This window comes from Squalius cephalus (genome assembly GCF_949319135.1).
Source record: "Squalius cephalus genome assembly, chromosome: 22".
Taxonomy (NCBI): Eukaryota; Metazoa; Chordata; class Actinopteri; order Cypriniformes; family Leuciscidae; genus Squalius; species Squalius cephalus.
In genome coordinates, this window is record NC_137143.1 from 21881520 (window position 1) to 21903679 (window position 22160).

At 36.7% G+C, this 22160-nt stretch overlaps 1 protein-coding gene across 3 annotated transcripts; it reads left to right on the plus strand.

The window, feature by feature from the left end:
• The first annotated feature begins 275 nt into the window (after positions 1-275).
• Positions 276-21904, plus strand: inavab (innate immunity activator b). Of its 3 annotated transcripts, none has more exons than XM_079857026.1 (10): positions 276-657; positions 11402-11516; positions 12692-12825; positions 14098-14220; positions 14357-14585; positions 14704-14751; positions 15794-16088; positions 16402-16557; positions 17152-17905; positions 21219-21904. In XM_079857026.1, exons 2-10 carry the CDS (start codon positions 11462-11464, stop codon positions 21294-21296), a joined length of 1872 nt encoding a protein of 623 aa, XP_079713152.1. In that variant the 5' UTR covers positions 276-657; positions 11402-11461; the 3' UTR covers positions 21297-21904. The 3 variants fall into 3 exon arrangements, with proteins under 3 accessions (XP_079713152.1, XP_079713151.1, XP_079713153.1); XM_079857025.1 differs by lacking the exon at positions 276-657 and adding an exon at positions 9420-9612; XM_079857027.1 differs by lacking the exon at positions 276-657 and adding an exon at positions 9455-9616.
• Positions 21905-22160: the final 256 nt, after the last annotated feature.

The window sequence follows — 22160 nt, forward strand, 5'->3', positions numbered from 1 at the left end:
GGTTCACTAAACTGGTCTGAACAAATTCGTTCACGAGGCAACAGTTCAACTGACTACTGAACTTAAAACCTCTTTAATTCATGTACGATCGTAAATATTTGAATGATGGGGAGAAGTTACTTAGTCGTGGTTGCAACAAGCAGAACTGAATTACAATTATTCAAAACTTTTAGTGTCGCTGAATCGTTTTGGAACCGGTTCTTTAAAACGAGTTGTTCAAAAGAGCCTTTTCGCGGTCTTCTAGTCCGAGTCACTAGTTCACTAGTTCAGGGAGCGCTGTGAAAAAGTTTCTGGATGGGTGAGGGACGTACCATTGTGACTTGGGGGGTATGGTTTTTAAGTACATATAAAAGTGCTGTCGTAAAACACATAGAATAATAAGACAAGTCTCGAATTTTTCAGACGTTTTATATTGACTTTGCTGCATTACAAATTTCTTTAAAAAGTTATCTCTATTGTCGGAACAATGGACGAGAATCTACGTGCGAAGCAGCACCTTTAGTTCCCGTGGTTTGGTAGCGGCCATTCTTCAGAGTCTCGCTTACATCAATTTGGAATGCGGCGCTGGAGAAAGCGTGGATAAATACTATCCCATGATAATGCATTGCGTAAACATTTGACGACTCTGCGTAGGTTTTCCTGTTATGACGACAAAAGGTATGGTAATATTTTCTTATTCGATAATACCTAAACATAGCCTGAAGACTGAGCACCAAATGAAAATTGAGCGTATCTGCCACTTCAACCAAAGTTTTGCAAGTATTCAATCAAGTATTCAAATTTGGGCATAATAAGAAAATGTATAAATTATATATTTACTTTTACATAGTTCCAAAGCAATGTGTGAACGGAACGAACCTGAACAAAGTAACATTAACCCGGTATTCTCAAATCCATGCTTTATGTTGAAAGTATCTGCTGCAGTTCAGCAGTATGTTTCTGTGTGTGTGTGTGTGTGTGTGTGTGATTTTTATTTTTATTTTTTGGTTAAGTGATACTTTACGTGTATTTAAATGTTAGTTGGGAAAGTTCCCTAGCCCAGATTTTGTTATAGCTCAGATGGTGCCTTGCAATTGTAAGTAAAATAAAAGTGATGCAAAACCTACAACCTTCAGCAATAATAAGATCTTTGCAAATGTTGACCTCTATGATTCTAATTAGTAACAAAGAAAATCAGTTTTAAATTCTGAAAACTCATCAAATTGAGTAGATATGACTAAATATTGTGACATAAAATGGATGGGAACAAAGATGTTGTTAAACGTATGAGAGCACTTTATACAGTGTAAAATTTGTCAGCGCTAGTTATATGGAAGTTTAGTATTGTATAGACAGCGTAAAGAAGTTGTAAAGCTTTGTTTAGAACCCAAGAGGAAAGAAACCTGCACAGGGATTTTAGCTGCAGCGTGAGAATCACTTGCTTATATTGTTTCATTGTCTGAAGGTGGATATTATTTTACACACCATTCATTTATTGAGGTGGGAATACTCATTTCGGTGTCATGCTTATGAAGACACGTGAACTAGTTAGTCGGTCTCAGTCAAAACAGTCCAGAACTAAGCTTTTTATCTAATAAAGTCAAAGTCTCAATCCATTATTGAGTTGTCTTTCTTACAAAAGGAACAACATTCCTGATGTAATGCTGTGGAATCCAGTGATCAGTGGGACTCAGAGCATCAAGGGTGATTTGAGTGGGCCGGCATGAGAGGGAGGTGTGTAGACCACTGAACGTGAATAGCCCTGGAATCTGTGGTTTTGTTGGTTCATAGCCAGGGTCGGCCAAAGCGGAGCCAAGCAGCGTGTGTGTATTGTTTGCTGCCGACAGCTCAGTTTTAAGGCTCTCATTAGCACCTCTGGATGTGGCCTAATACAATGACAGGCGCTGTAGTGATGTTTCTATTTCATCCACTTGTGCGGCAGCACATTTGATTACATTTGACTTTCATAATCTGTTGATTTGTTGTATTGTGTTATTCTAAATTCTTCTGAATAACTTACTTCCTGTCTTATGTTCCTTTCCATACAAAATATTTTGGACTGAAGTGATACAAGTAGTCACTCTTGAAAAGTGTGTCGCTTACGATCAACAGTTTCCTTTCTAATTTACAAACTAATATGTCCAGCTTCCTGTTTAGTATTGATCTATGGAGACTTTCAGCATCATTCAGCTCTTGTAAACCTGAAAGAATAAGTCAGACATAGTATTTTATTAAACTGCATTACTTTTTTTTTACAGCATACCTAGAATATCTATCTACTGTCCTGTGCGGTGACACAAAGACTAAACAGGAACAGACTAAAGCCATGTGTAACCATAACACACTGATTTCAAAGAAACACTGTACTTCCTCTTGGATAAAGAAAGGACAATTAAAATAAGATATTGTTTTCATGAGTAACAGATAAAGGAACATCAATGCAATGCTGCCCTGCATATTTCCTTTTTTTGTGGTGGTAATATTCCACTGAACATGCAAACTGTAATTTACATTTACAGAAATATTTCTCAATACGAGTTAAGTTCAATAAACAGCATTTGGGGCATAACTTTGATTACCACAACCATTAATTTCGACTCATCCCCTAGTTTTGTAAAACCAAAAAATCAAGGCTACAGTGAGGCACTTACAATGGGAGTGATTGGAGTAAAAAATTGTGCAAATTTAAAAGCAGAAATGTAAAGCTTATAATTTTATAAAATAACTTACAATAATTATTATTTTAAAACATAAGCATTATTTCAGCTGTAAACTTGTTTTTGTCACTTTTACTTTCAATTTAGTGTTTCAAGCATTATGTTGTCATTGTCAAATTGAAACTTTAAAAGGCTTGTAAGCCTTTTTTGGGCCTCATTCATTTCCATTGTAAGCGCCTCATTGTAAACTAGAATTTTTCTTCATTTTTAAAGAAAAGGAAAGACATATCAAAGATATTTTTGTAGTAGCCTAATCAACATTTTGCCAAGAGCTTTTGAAACCCGGAATATTCCTTTAATGAGCTCTCCAAAGTCTTTTTTCTGTTATTATTCTACTATTTGCCTGTTACAATGATTCAATGTGCTATGTACAAGCCACAAACATTTTCCACTAGTAGACATACCTCCCCAGTCGTAGCAGAGTGAGTTAAGCCAGGGTCTGTGAGGTCTGTTTCATCTGCTGAGTCTCGCCGCAGTTGTAATGAATATACGGAGGGAAAGAAGTCCTGGGGTTTGCAGCCGGAGGGATTCGTCCTGCGCTGCAGTGCTGGTGGTACCGCGCATGACACTTCAGTCCACATCAGACAATCCATCTGTGCTTTGGCTCATTTGAAACCAATTTCCACTTTACATCCTCTTTAAGTTTCTCCCAAAAGGGAGCCTCATGGCCACACAACTACCAAATGCCAGGGTGCGGTGTTGGTGTTCACAGGCCTCAGGGATCCTTATTCCCTCTCTGTCTCACACACACTTTAATTATGAAGTGTCTTTTTTTCTATGGATGCTAGTTTGGAGTAATTACAAGTCTCTAATTATTGACAGTGACCCACAGAATGTATATTTAGGACCTTCCTATAATATTAAGGCTAAATATAACATTTCATCATGCTTGAAGATTTTTTTCAATGTCACAAGATGGTTTGTTGAATGTTGTTTTGACAAAAGTCTTGCTATGGTTACCGAAGACCATTTTATTATTTTTTATCTATCTGGAATGGACTAATCCCAATCTTCTGTGTTAAATAATCCGTATTTTCTTAACATCCTTTTTTTGTTTGCTATTGCTTGGATACACTTTCAGTAGCTATATCACATACCTTCGTTGCAGTATTGGTTGTACTGTAATTTTGTTTAGCTTAATACTCATTGTGTTTTATGTTTATACTTTAGGCTAATTTAAGGTGAAAAAACGTGCTTCATGTGGTACCATCTAAATTGACTAAATTAATGAATCTGGTACTAGATTGGTTTACACCAACAATTTTATTTTAAGGGTTAGATGGTATAAAAATAGTTGCTCATTTAACGGTTTATAATGTGCATGCAATATCATGCATAACAGTAATGTGAATAATATCTAGACATGTTGATTGTTGCAAAAAAAAAAGCAATTTCAAATAAATCCTGCAAAAAATCACCGTATCCCCAACACAGTATCACAGTTTCCACAAAAATATTAAGCAGATGCTAACTGTTTTCAATATTGATAATAATAAGAAATGTTTCTTGACCAAATCATCATATTAGAATGATTTCTGAAGGATCATGTGACACTGAAGAAAATTAGCTTTGCCATCACAGGAATAAATACAAATTTTGTGTATATATATATATATATAAAAAAAACAATAAAAAAAAACGTTATTTTAAATTGTTAGTGCATGTGTATAATATTTACTAATGACTCGACATTCCACACTCTTTGGTCACTTTATTAGGTACATTAGGTAAACAACTGAGCATCGTTAAGAAAGGGGATTTAAATGATTTTGAACGTTGTTTGTGACAGACGGGCTGGTCTGTATTTCAGAAACTGCTGATCTACTGGGATTTTCACGCACAACCATCTCTAGGGTTTACAGAGAATGGTCAGAAAAAGAAAAAAAATATCCAGTGAGCGGCAGTTGAAAATGTCTAGCTGATGCCAAAGGTGAGAGGAGAATGGCCAGACTGTTTTGAGCTGATAAAAAGGCAACAGTAACTCAAATAACCACTTGTTACAACCAAGGTCTGCAGAAGAGCATTTTTTTGAACAAACAACACATCAAACTTTGAAGCAGATGCAGCAGCAGAAGACACGCAGGTGCTACTCTTGTTAGCTAAGAACAGGAAACTTAGGCTACAATTCACACGGGCTCACAAATCTGCAAAGCAACTGCAGCAGCCACGTGATGCTATCATGTTAATATGGACCAATATCTCTGAGGAGTGTTTCTAGCACCTTGTTGAATCTACAGTATACCACAAAAAATGAAGGCAAAAGGGGGTCCAACCTGGCCAGTACTAGCAAGGTGTACCTAATAAAGTGGCCGGTGAGTGTATTATGGCAAAAGATTTAACATCATGCCTTTTCTGAATCTTCAATGTAAATGAAGTATAATTTCACCTCATAGTACACACCATTTTTTGTTTCTGGTGTAGACGGGACACAAGTGAAGGTTAATATGTGACTGTCACAGTTCACTGGTGTTCCCAGCATGCCTGAGCTCCCTGTCTGAATGGGCAGGATGGGGGAGATTCCCACAATAATAAAACTCTCTCCGGCTCCCATACGTGCTAATCCGACATCCCGGGAAGGGGGGAGATATGAATCTATGGGCTTCCATACAAAATCAGTTCAACCTTGTAGACCGCTAAACCTATGGAAATCCAGTGGATGTGGCACTAAATAAACAATGTATTCAATCACAACTATCTTGAAAAGTATGTTAGTTTAGATTTGTGACCTGTCTCTGGCCTTGCAAACTACTGTTGCCACGTGACGTCACATGCACTTTTGACATGACCCAAGAAACCCTTTTTACAGCAAAGAACTTGTAGATCTCTTCATAGCAGGTTGTGGTATAAATCTACGGAAAGATTTAAAAAAAAAAAAATTCTAGAATCCCCTAATTAGTGTCATCCCAGTAGTTAGCAGATAACCAAGCACTAATTATCTATCGTTGTTTTCTTAATCAGCATTTACTCTGCTTAAATAAAATCAGTTTTTAGAAATATAAAATATTATCAACTGTGTTTGCTTGTCTGAAATAGAACACTTGGGCCTACTATAGTCTCTCCTAGCAGGGAAGTCCCTTTGGGGTTTATTCTGACACAAATAACATGATCCAGAAAACTCAATTACTTCCTACAAAACTAAAGTCTTGTAGCTAAATCTGGTCAGTTCAGAAGTCAGTGCTCAATTCAGTGTTTGTGGAGCCCAGCCCATGCTTATGTTAGGCAAAGGCAAGTAAGGATTCTGCCATCATGTTGTTCTAAACCCATATGACTTTCTTTCTAACACAAACTTATTGTATGGACTCAGAAAACTTGATATATATACTCATATAGCTCATGTAGCTCATGAGTCTAATCAACCCTCTTTTTATGATACATTTACGGTGCTTTGTTTTTGAAGCTTGAAAAATGTAGTTCCTGTTAATTTGTTGAAATGATCCCATTTTCACCCTATTGTTTGTATGCTATCTTTGTTTGTTGTCAAGATATACAAATGAGGGACTAAGAGGAAAATAGCATAAGTAGTCTTTTGTATTATTCTATACGCAAGTGCACATAACAGCAATGATTGATCATGAAAATAATTGCGTGACTTGATTTTCAAAGTGTTTCACACCAGGTATGTTTATGAAATTCAGTTTATTTGGACCTTAAAAGTTGCAATCCAATTCACATACTCACTTACATGTGCATTACATGTATTCCAAACAAATAAATGCAAAAATTTTTTAGCAAATATTCAGTCTCATTAGGGGAGAGTGGGGTGAGTTGTGCCAGTTTTTACTCAAAGTGACTTTAAAGTAAGGCCATGGCAGTAATGCCTTCAACTTAAGGATGTACATATATTTCAGGATGTGGTGCATCCCTGAGAACAATAACTTTGGATCTGAAATAAATTGTTTCAGAAATATAGCTCTTGGGAAAAAAGTGGTCTCATGGCACAACTTGCCCCTGGTGCGGGGGAAGTTGTGCCTTTGGGGGAATACATTGGGGGTAAATTGTGCCAGTGATTTCTGAAGTAAAACAGAACATTTTAATGTTATGAACCGTAATGCTATATGAAAGCAAGATAAATTCAATACAAAATTACTCATTTAAGGTTTATTTAGATATTGTCACCCTGGAATACCATAGCATGCATTTTTCCTACTATGGTCAATTGCATAGGGATTTTGTATTGAACATAACTCTGGATCACAGTGTCATAGAGACAAGGGGGCGGGCTCATTTTACTCAGACGACCAATCAGTCTCTCAGGATCATTGTGAAGCTATCAAGCTACGCCCTAGCAACCATTTAGAGCACCATAGCAACACAATATATGATATTTGTGAATCATTTCAGGCAAAAAGGCTTTGGCAATAGATGCCTGTTGACATAGCGCTGTCTGTCAATTATGTAACATATAAGAATAAAGTGACTAGGCTAATTTCTAAATATCCTATTGTGACATAGGCCACTTAAAAACGGAATAAAACTTCTCTTTAATAACATAGTGCAAACTCAAAACTGAAATCAGTGTTAGCTAAATAAATTAAACAAATAGCAGGCAGGCCTAAGTCAAACAATGATGAGGCATGACCATCTGCTTACTTCTCAAGATTATCCCCTGTGAGTATGTAGGTCTAGGTGGTCTGGATCTGGCACAACTTAACCCAGGCCCTTTGGCACAAATCACCCCAGACCCACAAGTTTGAAAAACTAGCATGATCCAGCAGTTAAGAGCTAACATCATGCTAACTGTATAGACTCATTGTGTAGCCTACTAAAGCACTAAAACATGTGTGAAATGTTTTCAAACTTGTCTATAATTGTTCAGACACTACAATCAAAAAACCTTAATCATAGAAATTTTACTTTGAAAGGGAAAAAACAGTTTTTTGCACTAAAATGTGCTTAACTCTCATGCCATGTGTCTCTCTTCTTTGGAGGACGAGTAAAGTGATTGCTTTTCAAAATTATGTGGTCACATGACCAATTTCTTCTATGGTTTTCCAGAAACAAGGGGTGGAACTACTTCCCCCCTGGCACAAATCACCCCACTCTCTCCTACTGACCAGTAAGACATGAGAAATAAACAAATGGGATATATTAAAGATATATCAGTGATGTAAATGTACATCACGGCACTACGCATACATGCGCAAGGTATTTTTAAAAATTTGATTGAAAAAATTATTTGATTCATCCATTTGCATGCTTAATGTTTTCCTACTGATTGCATTTCAGGTCCACATCACCCCTTCTTATAGATAGAAATTAAGCCATCAATCCAATTAAATTTTTATTATTTGGGTGCAGGTAAATCTAGCAACTGATCAAAGTCCTATGACAATAATCAATAATAAAGTAAAAAACAACTGATAAAGGCCTGATTTTTAATGTTTGAATTGATTAGTGTTTATTAGGCTATAAAAAAAATTGTGCCCATGTCTTTGATATTTTTACGTTCAAGTACTCGAATATGCAAAGTGACCATCCCATCCCTTATCCCTAAAAATTGACGCAGAATAATGGTGGAGACTAGCTGTGAAACCAGATACTGGTATGCTCCAGCAGTCGTGTTTCCTTGGTCATTTGTTGGGTGATAGGATGCTATCCCGTCTGGCAGCCGTGGTGGCTCCTATAGGCGTTTAACCGGCATTCTTGGAGAGCCAGTGTGAGGACAAGGATCCTGAATGTATGCGAGCGATGCATGAGAGCAGCAGGTGAAGCGTCTCCCACAGTATTCTGGAGAGCCTTTCCTCTGACATCTGTGTGTGGGTTGGTTTCCTATTGGTTCAGAATGTCAGAGTGGAATGATCATCTATACAATGCCTCACTGAGGGCACTGTATGCATGACAACAGGATTTACATTACAGTACCGTTAAAAGAATTGAATTGAACAAGGGGTTTGTTTGCTTGCTTGTTTGGGATTGTATCTTTACATTAGTTAGTTAGCTTTATAAGTATAATCTGAATGACATCTTTATACCAGGTGTAAACAGGGACAGGGTCTTATGGAGTTACTAGAAAATTGCAGATAGGTAAGTTTGATCAGGGTATGAACTAAACCTTGCAGGACAGTAGCCCTCCAGGGCAGGATTTATGGAACCCTGCCATGCGTGTTCTTTTAGATAGGCTTATGGTTTGCCCACCAGTTGGGGGCAGCAGGATCTCATTAAAACAGACCTGTATAGGCCAAAAAGTTTAAGATTGATAGTAATCACTGCAAATTATATTAGATTAGAGATCTTTACAAAATATATTATCGGTATAACAATTTGAGTGTAAAAATCTAAATGCATTTCAGAATGTGTGACTCTTGAGTATTTGTTTTCTCACCCTTTTGCTTTAACAGAAGTATTTAAAGTGCATACAAGTTTTGTGTAAAACCTGATGATCATGTTCTCCAGAATGATTTGAGAAGATCTGATTCCGAACAGCAACTTCAAACATCTGACCGTCTATACAAAAACATTCACATGATCACTGTCACAAATGTGCTTATTTAATTAGTGACAGAAATATTGCAGAAAGAAACTGAATAGTTCTTATTCATTTTATTTCTTAAACATTTCTTTGTTTTAATACAATGAAACTTTTATTGTTTATTTCCAAGATTGAAGTAATTTGCCTTGTTAATACCTTTATGATTAGATTTCACCACTTCCTAAATACTTGTACAAGCTGATAACTAAGAAAACAGGGAGAGTTTTTACAGCCTTTGCCAAGTGTCTACAAGAGGTGTGACACTGTGATATCACACACACACACACACACACACACATAGGTATGTGCAAGACGCACCCAGGTTCATTTCACAGTACGAACTCCTACCGGTGATCATCCAGAGTCAGAGTTAGACATCTCATGGAAATCAACTGATTTTGTTTACCGGATACACATACTTTAAGGGGAATCAGTGTTTAACAATATGTAAGTAAGTACATTTTATTTTATATGATAAAGACTGTAGTTTATCATACAAGGCATCATACAAGCTCAGATAAAAGCTTTCCAGCACAGTTGTCTTACATTCTATTTCTATTTTTACTGGTTTAAAGAATGTTTTTGTTTTGGGTAGTTTAATGTGTTTAAACTTTTTTTTTTTTTTTTTTTTTTTTACATGGATTTGACAGATTTTTCTTTTACCAATATTCACACTTTTTAAAATAATCTCTTATCGGTTCTTTAATATCGAGTCTACCGATAAATGACACCAACTTTTTACCGCCATTCATTCTCAAGTCAAGAAATGTGCAATGTTACTTATAGTCAGTAGAATGTCTGTCGGGTTAAAGTGTTAGCAGATATGAAAAAGACAGTCTACTAATACTCTAATGAGAGTTGGTTGACATGTAGGAGCAACGTTACTTATAGTCAACAGAATGTCTAATGGGAACCATCAAAATAAAGTGTTACCAAAACTGGATTCTCAATGGTAGGCCTACTGGACATTTAAAAATCTATATATAGAGAAGAAAATTCAATTCAATATGTAGTCCTGAATGTGTCAATGGGGTTTTAATGATATTGGTTAGGTTTGATATTTATTTATAATATTGGTTTAAAATTTCATCCATTGCTAGTAGAGCAGTAAACATGAATTAACATAAAATAATGACCTTATGAGCTTATTTCTTTGTGTTGTTTCTCTTTAAAGATTGTGATGTCATGAATGAGTGAACCGGTTGCACTATTAGTTTTAGAGAGCATGTCAGAGTCATCTGCGGTTTCAAAGTAATAAAGTCACAGCTGTAATGCACTGACAGCTGACTGATTCTAATATCTAATATTGTTTAATCATTCACTAACTGTAAATATTCACAGCTTACTCAGGACATTGTCATCGTGACGTAAAACAACATTTTGACATAATAACAGGAAGCTGGTGAGACTCTTGTCAGAGTCATACACCGCAGAACAAATGTGTCACAAGCTAGTAGTGCTCTGAACTTTGGCACTGTGATTTCAGAGATTGTGAAATGCCTTAAAAGAATTTTGTTTTTGACTATAAGGTTATAATATATATTTATAATGCATAACACTAAGCACATCATAGTCTTGTATGCACATGCTAATTAGTCACTATCTTTTCCTGTAGCTAAAAAAGCCTCATAGTTTCAGTTCCCAGAAAATGTGTAAACCAATGTCAGATGTTTTGTGTAAAAGCATCTGCCAAATGCATGCATGCAAATGTAAGTAATGTGCAAACCAGTGCGTAGCTAATCACAATTCCCTTTAACTTCCTTTAAGTAGTATGAGAATCTGTTGTAGTGAATCAAGGTTAATTAATTACAAGTGAGTGCAATGAGGCATAGCAGCCCTCTTCATTAACCTCTTCTGCTGCAGGCATTCCAGTGTTGTAATCTAAGGACAGCACGCCCCTGTTCCTCCTGGAAATTAGACATTTTTCAGATACAGGAGGAAGAGTTCTTACTTGAATGCCCTCTTAGTTAAAGCTTCCCCTAAGCTCCTGCTGACTGCGCATAGCTGAGAGGCGTAGTTACACTGTGATTTTTAGTGGGCCTGTGAAAACTATTGTTTGTCAGAATAGTCTCCTGGAATCCGCTCTGACCCCTGTGGCTCTGGGTCAGGAGACCCGTCACGGCTGAGGGGCCTGAGTGGTTCCACGAGACTTGTTTTAGTTCGCTTTGGCTTGAACAGCTAACATGGTCTCTGGTGAGTGTGCATGAGTCTGATAAAAGATGTGTTTGCTTTGTAGGAACTCGTGAAGTAAGAGAAAACCAAGGCTTTCACTTCGAAGACCACTTGACCAGCAGTCATGGAAGGCAAAGAGGAGATCAGTGATACTGACAGTGGGGTTATTCTGCATTCTGGTAGGTTCAGTCTCAGTTACACATTGGATATAATGACACATTTTATGCTGTATTATGTTGTATGTGTTTGTGAGGTTAAAGGGATAGTTCACAAAAAATGACAATTCTGTCACATTATACTCACCCTCATGTCATTCCAAACCTAAATGACTTTCTTTCTTCTGTATAGTTCAATGAAAGGATTAAATCATTGCAAAATTAGAAAGCAACACATTTTTTTTTTTTTTTTTTTTTAAAGCAAGCAAAGATTTGATATATACACGACTGTTAAAAAGACAGTACACATTTTTTGGAAAACAAATGAATAACTTTTTTTAGCATGGATGCATTCAATTGACAAAAAGTGACTGTATAGGTGTTTATAATTTTACAAAAGATTTCTATTTCAAATAAATAATATGAAATGTTTTTTGAGCAGCAAATCAGCATATTAGAATAACTTTTGAAGGATCATGTGACACTGAAGACTGGAGAAATGTCTGCCGAAATTTCAAAATTCAGTAATTTGTCATAACAGGAATAAATGACATTTTAAAATGTATTAACAATGTGATACTGTTTCACAATTATTTTGATTTGATTGTATTTTTTACAAAAGCAGCCATTAAATACTGCATAAAAAAGTACCAACACCCAAAGTTTTGAATGGTAGCTTTAAATTTTTCAAATGCATAATTTAGTGGTTAGTTTTCAATTCTTTCACTTCTAAAAAGGAACATTGTAATGTGCATTATTACACCTGTAAGGGTTGAATCGGAAGCAATCACCACACTATAGCAGGTTTTTAAAGGCCCTTTTAAGCCAAAACAACTCCTAATAAACACATTATTTTCTGTGCAGGTGAACGTTTTTCTTTTTTGTCCTTGTTCAGTTATCTCTTTGTGTGCTGTCACATGATTGATTGAAAATGTATGTTAAAGAATTCAGTAGATAAGCTCTGTAGACATGCCAGAGGCGTTTGCCTGCAGTCACCGGATACAGAAGAAATAAATTCTTTGTTGTCACTCATTTAGCCGTTTTCAGCCGTTTTCATTGTTCAGACAGCATTTAGAGTTATATCATCTTTTCGGGCTATGCTAGTATTGAAACAAAAAGACTAATTCTTCATATAATTGCTGATTTTCTGTTATTGTCTTGAAGCTTCTCTTTATCAGAATGTGTTTTGTGTGTTGTAGGGCCTGACAGCCCCACCACAGTGATGAAGGATGTAAAAACTCATACTCGGGTCATGAAACTGAAGCAGCAAGCTCTGGAGGACAGGTTGAAGACGTGCTTAAAGGAGCTTAAGAAACTCTGCATCAGAGAGGCCGTAAGTCACCACTGACACTCACAAAAACGCATATGGACCCACCAAAACACTGCTAAAGAGAGACGAGGAAGTTTTCACATTGGAATTAGGGGGAATTAGAGGGGACTTCCAATGCACGCTGATAACATCATGTTTTTAAAGTCGTATTTTCCGTCACTTTTTCAAAAGGTGTGTTGATAAAAATCTTCCTAGCAATAATCAAAACATTCTCACCTCTCTAAAGAACATGACAGGATATTTAATACATGTAAAAAAAAAACATATATATATGGCATCGACTGAGTGAGAAAGTCACCAAAGTGCATCATCTTCAGACCCAGAGGCTTTCTGGTGTGTTAGTCTTCCTGGTAAGATGTTAAGTCCCAAAAATGCATCATTGTTTCCTGTTGGAGTCACTTGCTGGGGCTTGTTCAGGTGTTCTTCAGTGTCTGATGACACCTTTATGTCACAATAAGTCTGAAGTCACGCCAGTGCGTGTATCATCAGTTTTTGAAGGGCTTCACCTCTATTGTGGTTCTTTAAAAAGCTGTGGGCTTGTGGTTTTTGTCTCAAAGAAAATTGTATCTAAACCTATGCTGGCATGGATTTGGGGAAGATAGATGGCAGGTTTAGTTTGGCAGGTAGGGCTCTTGGTACGGCTTAGGAAAGAACCAAATATTTCAACAACAGGCTTGCATAATATAGCGGTTGAAAGCAATAACTTGTCCCAACTCGCTGAAAAGCTTCACACTGGAGAAACAGGAATTCTGGTTAAAGGCTTGTTCCTGATAACTTGCTTGTGACTAAGTTTTTTTTTTAGAAACTTAATTAAGTATAATTAACGTAATCATTCTTACAAATTGCACGGACAAATTACAGATCTGCTTGACCGCCCCCATAAAATTTAAATACCAGTCTTAAAGACATCAGTTGTTAGAATACACAATATATCAGTACTATATTGACTGATATTCATGATTTGGATTGTATATTTAATTGTGATATTCATTTCCTCTATTTTTACATCTACATTTGCCATCATTAAAAGCACTAATAATAATTGAATAATATTGTTAAATCTAATCTTCAGCCAATTTAAAAATGAATATACATTTTTCATACTGTGCAATATAATGTTGTGATGCCTAAATAGTTTTTACCGTTTTAATTCTTATTTAGACTAAATAGAATAGAATTTTAATATCTGCCATTTTGCGGCTGTAAAATAAAAGCAGTTATCAGCTGGGATTTTAATATTGGTGCATTCCTAATCAATTCCCTCTTCTCTTTCAGGAGCTAACAGGACATTTGTCCTCAGACTATCCCCTGTTACCTGGAGAGAAGCCGCCTCAAATTCGCAGGCGCATTGGAGCTGCTTTTAAGTTAGATGAGCCAAGCATCCTATATAGAACTGAGGTAAAGACACTTATTCGCAGAGATAATAAAGATCTGGATATAAATTGACTGTTTCCATTCCATTAGACCTACTCTAAAGGTTCAGCATTGTTTCTATAAATAATTTTGAATCTCATAAACCAATCATGGCACACAGGACTCTGAGCTGAGCTCTGTGGAGGCTGATCTGGCTCTTCAGCAGCAGATACACATGGCGGCCCAGAGGCTGTGTCAGGAGAAACATCTTAGCAAGGCGGTGAAGAAGAGTCATCTACAGCAGTACCAGCGGGAGGAAAGGAAACTCAAAGATCTTCAGGAAGCCGTGTTCAGGTTGCGACTGGAACACGGCCGATCCTCACCACGCCCTGGCATGGTAGCACAGAGAGGTGAGGGATTTATATGAGCACTTTTTTCTGTTTTTTTTTCTGTTTTCTTTGCACTTTGTAATGAGCTTGAACATCAAAGATCATCTTGTTCTCACATTTATCTATGTTTTGTATCAAGGCGCTTCAGACGATAGCTCATTGTCAGACTCGGCTGTGCTTGATGAGGGTAGGTTTTTTTTCTGAAACTGTAGTATGTATATACTATGAATAATTTAAAAAACTTTATTAATCATATTATTAATCTTTTTTTTTAGTTAAAGGAGAACTCCGGTCATTTTTTTGTAAATTTGGAGTGCTGTCAATACAGAGAACAACGACAAAAATCGGTGTTGCCTACACCGTGTTATCCTCTTTTTAAAATCTGCACCCTGTTGACTTCAATGGGGCAATATTTAAACCTGCTTTTAGCCTCTTAACATCCTTGATGTGTCATTACAAGTGCACAGGTCATGTGAGTGATTCCTTCAGAGTGAACACGAGTGAATCTGACTGCAGTAGATGTGAAAGAAATGGATAAAAATGATGTTATTTAAGCCAGCGCAAATACCTGTATTTACATTCTGTTTTCGGTTGAAGTCCAAAGTAGTCGATTGCCGAGTTCACGCGCATAGGTTTAGTTACCTATGATCACGCGCGTGAACTCGACAATCGACTATCTACTGCAGTCAGATTCACTCGTGTTCACTCTGAAGGAATCACTCACATGACCTGTGCACTTGTAATGACACATCAAGGATGTTAAGAGGCTAAAAGCAGGTTTAAAACTTGCCCCATTTAAGTCAACAGGGTGCAGATTTTAAAAATAGAATAACTCGGTGTAGGCAACACCGATTTTTGTCGTTGTTCTCTGTATTGACAGCACTCCAAATTTACAAAAAAATGTTAAAATTGACCGGAGTTCTCCTTTAATGTGCAAATGTAAATAAAATATAAAAAATAAATATTATATACAATATTTTATACAAATGTAAAACATAATATATACATTTTCATATATATGTATACAAATGTAATATATATATATATATATATATATATATATATATATATATATATATATATATATATATATATATATATATATATATATATATATTTTTTTTTTTTTTTTTTTTTTTTTTTTTTATATATATAATTATTTTGAAAAATAAATTTTAGTCATTTTCCCATGTACCATTAATTTATATAATCTCTCATCCATGTTTCAGAGGAACTGTCTTCCCAGCTTTCTTCAGAGCCTCCTGCTCCTGCTGTGGATCTTCACCCTCCACGTATTAACATTTTTCATCCCGCTCCTTATACACCTATGGGTCCCTCCTACCGGCCCCTCGAGGCCATTTCCCATCAAACCCCCCCACAATCCCCGGAGGACTTGCACACATGCCAGAGTCCAATCTTAGAGCATGACCCTTCCCCCATTCAAAACTCTCCCTGGACGGAGACTAGTTTGGACGAGCCCTATCAGAAAAATAAAAAATCTCGCTCGAATAGCATCAAATCCAGGTATATCTATCTTTTTTATTCTTTGAATCTTTTAAAGTGCAAAGCGAGAATTAAATGTGAAAAGCATGTGATCCATGACCTTTGAAAAACAGTTTCGACACACCTGGTCATTAAGACATCACATAGTAATTTTTGGGGTGGTTACGACCACACCTCCTCTTCTCTAATGGCCTTTAAGTCATCTCAAGGTTGATTTATGGAAGGCATGTATTGTTGTCAGTTGAACATTCATAATGAAACTACAGCTGTACTGTTTCTGTTTTGTCTTCGTAATTGTGAAAGTAACTGTTTTTGTTTTTCCATGCATCTGTAGTCCTGCTGTTACCCCCACGTTGCCTCCTCTTGAGGTTTGTCTTGCGGAGGCCGGGATACCACTGCAAATACCCACCCATGCTGCCCTGAAATACACACAGTCCTGCAGCGCACCCTCCACTCCAGAGATGCACCTGCGCAGGAGACAATCCATTGGGTCTGCTCACAATTTACTCAATCTCTTTTATACACTACTGTTATAAAGTTTGGGTTTGGTACGATTTTTATTGGTTTTTAAAAAACAAATGTTTTTTATACTCACCAAAGCTGCATTTATTTAATCAAAAATAAGCAGTAATATTGTGAATGCATTTAAAAGAACAGTTTTTTTCTATTTTGATATATTTATGTAATTTACTCCTGTGATGGCAAAGCTGAATCTTCAGTCACATGATCCTTCAGAAATCATAATAATATGCTGATTTGCAGCTCAAGAAACATTTCTTGTTATAAGCAATGTTAAAAACAGTTGTGCTGCTTAATATTTTTGTGGAAACCATTATAGATTTTTTTTTTTTTTAGGATTCTTTGAATATAAAGTTCAAAAGAACAACATTTATTTGAAATAAGAATCTTTCTTTACTGTCAGTTTTGATCAATTTAATGTATTCTTGCTGAATAAAAGTTATAATAAAAAAAATCATACTGACCCCAATCTTTGGAACAGTTGTATCCACCTCAGATCATGTGTTTCATAGATATTATGGCCATCTCAAATCTTGACAAATGTATTAATTTCTCATTTTAACAGATTTCCCAAGACTGAACCTAATCCTTATGATCCTGAGCGGGAGCGTGGGCGCTCAAGGGGCCCCAGGAGACGGTTGACAGACTTTGTGGTGCCACCATCATACTCCCCCATAAGATTGAATGTTGGAAGTCCTGTGTACTACTCTAGTTCTGAGGACAGCAACTCGGAGCACTCGGTGCAGTCCTATGCCAGCTCGCCCTGCCAGGAGCACCCTGGGGAACTTCCGTGGCCCTACCAACTTCAGCACGGATATCATTATTCCAGCCTAGCCGATAGCCATGTGCCACAAAGATCCTCCCCTACCCACTTCTACAAGAACCCTCAGTACCAGTCCTCACCTAGTTTTTCAAGAGGGTACGTGGAGGACGGATGGGGTCACCCCTTAGAAATGGACAGCGGAAGGTCGTACATAAGCCACCAGGCCCCTTCACCTGTTTATTCTTCAAATGGTCACTATGAGTACTACTACAGTGAGGCTTTGCCCTCCAAGCCACGAAGTTGCAGGGTGTTACCCGCCCACGTGAAACTGTCACGGGCCCCTTCGCTAAGAGAGTGTCCTCAGCACCCTAGCAGGGGCCTGCCGCGGCAGGTGGTGTCGGAGGAACTCAAATCATGGCATCAGCGCAGCCAACTCCAACCTCCTCGACCTCACTCACTGGATCGGAACAGGCAGGGCACGCCCCGCATCCGAAATGCACCTGGGCAAGAGTCCCCGCTTTCGCTTTCCCAGCACCACAGGTTCCAGGAACAACAGGTAAATAGTCGTTCCTCACAGTCACTCAGAATAAATGGGCGGAAAATGTACTGACCTGCAATGAGTTCAAAAAGGAAAAAAATCCCCAAATATGTATCTATCTTGGCTCTGTATGAAATTGAATACCGCTGTATCGCCTTGCCATCGTGTATCAATCTGTTGGGAGAGGAATTTCCAGAAAAGGCAGATCAGTTACGCACTGCCCAGGCCTGTCTGTGGAACTGGGAAAGGTTCTCTTGATGCTCTGCTGCGTCAAAGTGAGATCACTACTGGATCTAGGTGTGGTGTTCATCTGTGAAAGAGCTTTTGATTGGAATTAGGGTAGGCACAATAGCAAACCGCACACAAATCATAATTGTCGTTTTGTTGTTTATGGTTGAGACATTAGAACAATACGCTATAAATCGGCGCACACGACTGTTCAAAAGTTTGGGTCGGGAAGGTTTTTTGTTTTTGAAAAATGTTTCTTATGCTCACCATGGCTGCATTTATTTGATCAAAAATACAGTAAAAACAACAATGTGAAATATACAATTTAAAATAACTTATCTATTTTGATCAAATTTTAAAGTGTAGTTTAATCCTATGATGGCAAAGCTGAATTTTCAGCATGATCCTTCAGAAATCATTATAATATGCTGATTTGCTGCTAAAGAAACATTTCTTACTATTGTTAATGTTGAAAACGGTTGTGCTGCTTAATATTTTTGTTGAAATCGTGACTTTTTTTTCCAGGATTCTTTGAGTTGAAATCTTTTGTAACATTATAAATGTCTTTACTGTCACTTTTGATCAATTGAATGCATCCTCACTGAATAAAGGTATTCATTTTTTTTTAATTCTTTGAACTATAGTGCATGTGAGTATGAGCAGTGTGTTCTCGCTCATTCAAAGAACACTCTGATACCGCTCCATTTTGAGTATGACATATATTAATAAATAAAACGATTGCATGTCAACAATAATTCACCTTATGTTTTATAATGCTGATAGATAGACTATTAGCAGTCAAAATAAACATTAAAACGTTGGGAACATGATCAGAAATGATAAGAAAATAATTAGCTGCTCCTGTCACACAAGGAAATAAAATCTAATGGATATAACTCGGAAAGGTCATGGAAGTTGTGGCGTGGGACAATGATTTGTTCAAAATTTACAACAATTATATCATCATACTAAAGCATTAATCTCACAACTGTAAAGAAATTGCACAAACATTATTTCACTTAATATATGGTATAAAAAGACACACTTTGAAATCACTTTACAGCAGATTGTCAAATGGAGCAAGCTCACGAGTGGTTTTCTCACACCAATAAATTAGCAAGGAGTGGAGTTAAAGCGGTGCGATTACACACTCCATTACACTCACATACTCTGCTGTAAATGCACCAAATACTTCATCAGGGATTATTTGCTTACTTTGAGTTTATTTGTATTGACACACACAGGTTTTCATTCCACTCAAAGCTTTTTCCCACTCCCCACGGTCATGAACTTTCCCTTTAACAAAACAATTTAGTGGGAAAACATGCATTCAAGGTTGTTCTGCTGTTTATTTCTATTCAAGCTTATGGTGGCTAAAGTGTGTGAACTTGATATGTAGGTGAGCATTCCATTCCTCAGGGACAAAAGCTCGATTGGACGGAAGGAAACAGTGATAGTGGCCCATCCCATTACCTCCTTTATTTGTGTAGAGAAAGCCAGATAAGTTGTTTGGCCAATGCACCTCTATTCCGACTTTAGTTTCCCCTTCAGCAACATATTAACAGCTGGCATGTTCCCAGCTGAAGCCAATAGGTGTCTTTGTTAGCTTGTTTTCCCCCTCTTGCTAAGCACTGAATTTAATCGTACATAAGATTGCAATGATACACCAGGACACCTTGAGCATATGCTGTGGTGTCACTCATCAAACCACAGTCCATTGTTAATGATAATTCCTAAAGACCTAATAATGTTCACTCTAATCCATTACTAATTGAAGTACTTGTGTAGTGAAGTTCTCCACTACCAAAAGAAAGTCACATAGAAACCGAACTTTGAATTTAGAAGACTGTTAGTCATTTAAACTAGATTTAATGCCTCAAAACAGCATAAAAATAGTTTATTAAACCAAAAAATCAATTAAATAAGAACTGTGTAGGCCTAACAATATGGAAAAATAATAACATGACAGACTGAATAGTACGACTTATAAATAAATGAACATCAGTGGATGTGTGATTTACATGCCTAACATAAATAACAAATATTTATTTATTTATAGTATAGAATATTTTATGCTTATTATATTAGTAATAGATATATTAATAAGTGAAAGGTTTATTTTGCTATCAGAACTATGCAAGGTTATATTGTTAGTTGTATTTTTTTAATTTTATTTGGATTTAACCGTATTTTACCCCCCAGCTGATGTCTGAAACACATTTTTGGGTTGCGACACATCATTTGAGAACCACTGATTTAAATGAATCCCAAACACAAACTGTTTTTCAAAGAAGAATGTGGGTGCCAGTGTTATTTTGGTGGGAGTCGGGTAATTTACACTACAGTGAAAATGTGCAATCAGACACCTGGAAAATGCAGTGCACATGAACCAACAAGTCACAAAACAAATGATTGAAAATTCCCTGTTGAATAAATTTAAGTTGGAAAACTAATGCCTTCAAGACACAAGAAAAACGAGGAACCTTGGGGTTGTGCAATGACACACATTCACTGAAATTTACTAGAAACCACAGGAATCCTAAACCACAAACTTTCGGATGCATGATTTTGTTGGTTAATTTAGTCATTTGGTCTTGGAGACATTTAGATTTGTGGGACTATCAGCACTGCCTGAGGCACACATTTGCTTCATTCCTATATCATGTCATGCAATGATTTACAGAGCCATGTGTTTCAAATGCAGAGGCCTTGACCTGAAGACTACTACTTCAAATATCTCCAAGAAACTTTGATAATAAACATTTTGGTTTCTCCTGTCCTGTGAATCTCTGCTTTAACTGACTCAATATTTCAGAAAATACTGGGATGGAATGGGGCCAAATTCTGCAAATAGAATCTAAAACATTTCATAACGGCCTTGTACACTTGTGAGCTCCATGATTTAAGACCCAGCTGTTGTTTAACCCTAGCCAGATTTCTGACACACCTTCAGTCAACACCACAGAGCTGCTGATTGTGCAGTTACACCCTTGTTTCATTTACTATTAAGACTACATGCAGTCAAGGATTACTAGAATGTTAAACCAATGCAAACAGATTTCCCTATGGACTGACCTTGTTTCTTTTTGCTTTGCTCCTCCAGGTATCCCAGAAATGGGTCAATCTGGGGACTCCAGATAGGATGTATGAGGACGGCTCTGAGGTTGCCAGCCAGGTGTGAAACCATGGAAACCCTTCTGATGAGAGTCATATTTATTCAATAATTTATTGAGCTAATGGACTAAAGTATATACTTTTAACATCGATTAAACACACACACACACACATAGGGATATGTCTAGAAAGGCATCACTTTCTATGAAATGCCTCGTCCCAAAATGAGTTTTACTGTGAAAGACAATTTTTAAAAATGTTTTATAGATTTTTTATAGATTAACATATACTTATAGATTTTTTTTTACATTTTTTTTGTACAATGAAATAAAAAAGTTATTTGTTACTAAGTGTATTTTTATGTTTCTTGGTTAGTGTATGCTAATACTAAGATCAATAAAGTTTGTGATTTAAAAATGATTATGTTTGTACACTAATGCAATCAATCTTCGTTCTGATTAAATAATTACTGTTTGGTATGTTAGACTTTTTTAAAGGTTTCTCTAAAGGCAAATGTAAACTTTCAGATGTTAAATGCTGATTAGTGTAATAAAACACTTTGTAATTTAGTACACCACCTCACCATAATGGGGACATGATCACAGCGACATTATTATAAATCAAAATCTGGATGGCAAACATAATGTGTAATTAAAAAGCCAACCATTACATTTGATATATTTGCCTATACTGTTATTTCTTAAATAATGCAAAGAAATGCCGAAAAATATCCATTTAAACATTGGAGGAAAAATATAATCCAGGCTGCTGCTACTGAAGTAGTGCATAAACTGGCGACAACTGTCACGTGGCAACTGTTACTTTTCTCACCGCTCTTTTGGATGAGCCTATCACAGTGATTACTGGATTATCACCGATTACCGAATTATGAACGTTTTATAGAGATTGGTGGTGATGAGTTACGTTAGAA

Coding starts and splice junctions, on each gene's coding strand:
- inavab (XM_079857026.1), top strand. CDS start 11,462: ATGGAAGGCAAAGAGGAGATCAGTGATACTGACAGTGGGGTTATTCTG. Junction 12,826..14,097: donor AACTCTGCATCAGAGAGGCC/GTAAGTCACCAC, acceptor CTTCTCTTTCAG/GAGCTAACAGGACATTTGTC. Junction 14,221..14,356: donor GCATCCTATATAGAACTGAG/GTAAAGACACTT, acceptor CATGGCACACAG/GACTCTGAGCTGAGCTCTGT.